The sequence below is a fragment of the Olea europaea genome, chromosome 14, assembly GCF_002742605.1.
Source record: "Olea europaea var. sylvestris chromosome 14, O_europaea_v1, whole genome shotgun sequence".
Classification (NCBI taxonomy): Eukaryota; Viridiplantae; Streptophyta; class Magnoliopsida; order Lamiales; family Oleaceae; genus Olea; species Olea europaea.
In genome coordinates, this window is record NC_036250.1 from 886,219 (window position 1) to 890,221 (window position 4,003).

The 4,003-nt window shown below is 34.0% G+C and overlaps 1 protein-coding gene across 1 annotated transcript in view; it reads left to right on the forward strand.

Moving 5' to 3' along the window:
• LOC111408693 (transmembrane emp24 domain-containing protein p24delta3-like) overlaps nucleotides 1-2,735 on the forward strand; it is a 9,339-nt gene extending 6,604 nt beyond the window's left edge. Inside the window, exons 2-4 of the mRNA XM_023038444.1 lie at nucleotides 1,088-1,300; nucleotides 1,446-1,522; nucleotides 2,399-2,735. Of these exons, the coding sequence (XP_022894212.1) occupies nucleotides 1,088-1,300; nucleotides 1,446-1,522; nucleotides 2,399-2,543 (435 nt within the window). The 3' untranslated portion in view covers nucleotides 2,544-2,735. The remainder of the gene's footprint in view (nucleotides 1-1,087; nucleotides 1,301-1,445; nucleotides 1,523-2,398) is intronic.
• The last annotated feature ends 1,268 nt before the right edge of the window (nucleotides 2,736-4,003 follow it).

Below are 4,003 nucleotides of genomic sequence, written 5' to 3' on the forward strand. Positions count from 1 at the left end.
TGATTAGCATGGAAATTATTTCCTAGAAAAGAATATGTTTTCCTTGTTTTGAGGAAAACAAAAACCTACCTCTCCATAAAGAATATGTTTTCCTCAAAAATAAGGAAAACTAGGCATATTTTCAAAGGTTAGAAAATACTTTTGAGGGAAAAAATTGTTCCATGGAAGATTTTTCAATCAAACACACCGTAAGTTCTAAATGATAAGTAAGAGGAGTAATGGAAATGATTTGGATCTATGGCGATTGTACCATTACTAATTACTATATATAGAGAGAAAATTGGTTTGTTTTATTTGTGGTTGTGTTCATGATGAGAAAATTGGTGTGTTTTATACGTGGTTGTGTTCATGATGAGATGCATCCATGGTTCTTTATGGAGGTGGCAACTGGCAAGAGATTTCACAGAAAATGCACGCGAGGCATCGAAAGTGGTGACTTCTGTCAATTTGTTTGCACAAAATAGTAATTCACTTTTAGAAAAAGAATTGTTTTGAGGTACTTGGAGGATACTCAACTAAAGCTTTGTCATAGTTTCATGGAGAATTAGTTTAGATTTTCAACCTTGTAGTTAGGAAACTTGAAAGTTTTTCCCTTTTAAATCTTCTGAGATTTCCTAGAATGACCTTGAAAATGTCGCTATTTTTAGTGTGGGGGAAGGGGGGGAGAGGTTTAAGAGTTTTACAAGGGAGGGATTGATAGTATGGTTATACTGCATGTTCTAGGTCCTTGACTGGTATAAATTGTTAAACCAGGTTCGAGAGAAAGGCTTGTAATTTTGGTTGATGATGGAAAAATTTTGTGAGGATTTTCAAATACATCGAAATGACAACATATTTATTTATTTCATTTTGGTCTCACTTTGGTAGTTGTGCCACTTCCTATTTAATTGTTTTAGTATCAAATTTTCAGCTAACTTAGCGCTGTTATTGGGAAAGGGAAATCAGAAACCTAAAAGTTTCCCTCATATGCACTGCATCATACTTGCATAGCTCTGTGTTGGTTGAACAGTGAAGTTGCAAATAATTTTTAAAAATACTTTTGTCTTAGAACCTAGTGGAAGTCTAATACTTGAATCATTTTTATTAGGTTACTTCACCATACGGTAACAACCTTTATCACCAAGAAAATGTCACCCATGGTCAATTCGCCTTCACGACAACTGAGTCTGGCAACTACTTGGCATGCTTCTGGATTGATAACAGTCATCAAGGAGATAGGAGTATGAGTGTTGGTCTTGAGTGGAAAACTGGAATCACTGCCAAGGATTGGGATTCAGTTGCAAAGAAAGAAAAAATTGATGTAAGTTTATCCTCAAAACTGTGGTCGTTATTTTATTAACCTGATTACAATAGCGGTGATAATAATATCCGTCTCTCTAAACACTTATGTCATATATTTTTTTTTCTTCCTCTACATTCTTGGGACAATTATTTTTTTCCTTTAGGGTCTAGAACTTGAGTTACAGAAGCTTGAAGGAGCTGTGGAAGCAATCCACGAAAATTTAATCTATCTGAAAGACAGGTAATTCACAGTTCAAGTATCCATTATGTTCTTTTCTTTATCATCTCTCCAAGAGTTGTTTTGCCTGATTATTATCTTTAAGTTCTTTAAATTTTGAATTTATTCTACTTCTTCGTCCTCTCATTATGCAGGCAGTTGTGTGCTGTCAATATGCCATATTTTTTTGGAGGATTAGGGGATGAAATTTATTTTGTTCAAATTTGCTATATAAATAGTCGACTATCTTTGTCAAATAGCTACTTATTATGTTGAGAACCGTGAGATCTTGGATTTAAATTAATGCAATTATTTCATGAAAGAATTTCGGAGATTTAGGCATTGAAACTGGCATTTCATGTAAGAATTTCAGAGGTTTAGGCCCGATTAACATACACCAAACATGATAATAGTGACGAACTCTTCTCAATAGAGTATAAACCACAGTTATACAACTACTTTTAGGATGAAGATTATTTTGTTTACTAGTTATTTTTTCATTTTATATTGCTTCCAAATAACTCTACATCTATTTCTGTTTTTTATAGAAAAGCTTCTAGAGGAAGTTGCATTTGGCCTACTTCCTTAAAAACTCTTCTAATCATGCCAAACACTTTTGAAAAAATTATTTAAACAGGTCCAAAAGCATCTTCTTATAATCTCATAAATAGCTTTTGGTGTATATTCCAGATATTGCAATATAATGAATCCTAATGAAGCCCCTTTTTCTTCAAGAATAGAATACGAATGATTTCTAGTTGGTTTTCAAATATTCAGTAGTAGGTAGATATTTTTTGAAACTCGTGTTTGGACTTTGTAATAATACCTTTTTATCGTTAAAATGCAACGGTAATTAATAAAAGTCAAACTGAATTACTTATATGTCCTTTTCGCTTGCAGGGAAGCGGAGATGAGGGAAGTGAGTGAGAAAACAAATGCTAGAGTGGCTTGGTTAAGTATCCTGTCCCTTGGTGTCTGCATTGTGGTTTCGATTTTTCAATTGTTGTATTTGAAGCGCTACTTTCAGAAGAAGAAACTAATCTAGAATTTTACTGTTCATTTTTTAAGGCTCTTAGATATTCCAATAACTCTATAATTTTGAAGAACACAGAAATTTTCCATACGTGCACTGTAGTGTTTGACCCTGTATTACTAGTGAATGCCTATTTCGTACTAAATTGAAGTTACTCTTGAAGTGGCTTGCATATTTGGTTGTTTATTAAATTATAATTTAATAGATTATGTTCTCGTTTGGTAGCAATTTTTCACCCCAAAAAATAAATTCTTTTTATCATTATTTCACTATTTGAACCGTCATTTTTTACTTCTTCACTCATAAGTGAGACACATTTTTCTCTCTAAAGGTCAAAATGTAATGACTCGGGTCTCTGTACGCAAGCCGTTAGCTTACGTACTATCCGCTTTGGGTGGGCATTGCGCCCACTTACTCCTCACGGCTTTCTGTTGTGTCTTTCAGGATTCGAATTCATAACCTTTTTCTTAAGTAAGATTTAAGTTGAATTTTGGTACCCATTCTCGGAACCCAAAGCAGACAGTACGTAAATTAGCAGCTTAGGTACAGAGACCCGAGTCGTTACACAAAAAAATCAATTCTCATAATTACTATTGAACATGTATTATGAGTTGTGGGTTGTATGGAATATATGGATAATAAATGAGTTGTAATTGTGGATCCTACAAATTGTGCCGATAAAAAGTATTATTCCAATTATTTTTTCCTAATCTGTTCCACCAATTCTTGCTGTATTAGGGTACGTGATTTTATTCACCTGAAGAAGACCCAAAAGTTGAACGTAGTGGTTATCAATTATTTCTTGATCGACAAAATTCGATTGGGACATTTTTAATTGATAAAAAGTTGTGCATTAGATAGATGGTACGTGTAGGACACATATTGCGTGTAATATTAAACAAAGTTAAATGGTGAAGATTTTAAAGGTTGAACCTCAACTTTGAGGGCCTCACCGTCTGGCTCCTAGAGTTTTGTGAGGAAGGTAAATCGTGAGATGTGCCCCCAACATGTCAGAAAACAAGAGTTATTTGTACACTGCGCCTACAAAGAGTCAAATTCCATATATCAGGAATCGAATCTCCACACTGCGGCTACCAGCTAAGATTTTAACTTTCTTTTAGATGGATAGCATTCATTGCATATTATGTCATTGGGAGGATAGACTCCTTAGATCAAGCATTTTCTTTTTCTCTTATCAAACAAGTGGATTGGTTATACTCATGTTAAGAAAATGCATTTGGCCCTTTTTACTGTAATTCACTACTCTTTGTTTTTATGAGCAGCTCAACGAAAACTGACCTTCACTTTTGGAATTCGATGACAATTCTGAAAAGACAGATGCAAATCTACACTCTATGTTTCCGAAGGAACCAAGTTTTTTTTCCCCCCCTCTTTTTCTTGACAAAAATAAGTGGCATAGTCAGCTCACTATTAGAAGATAGGATAAGAATTCAAGAAAGCAAACAATAATT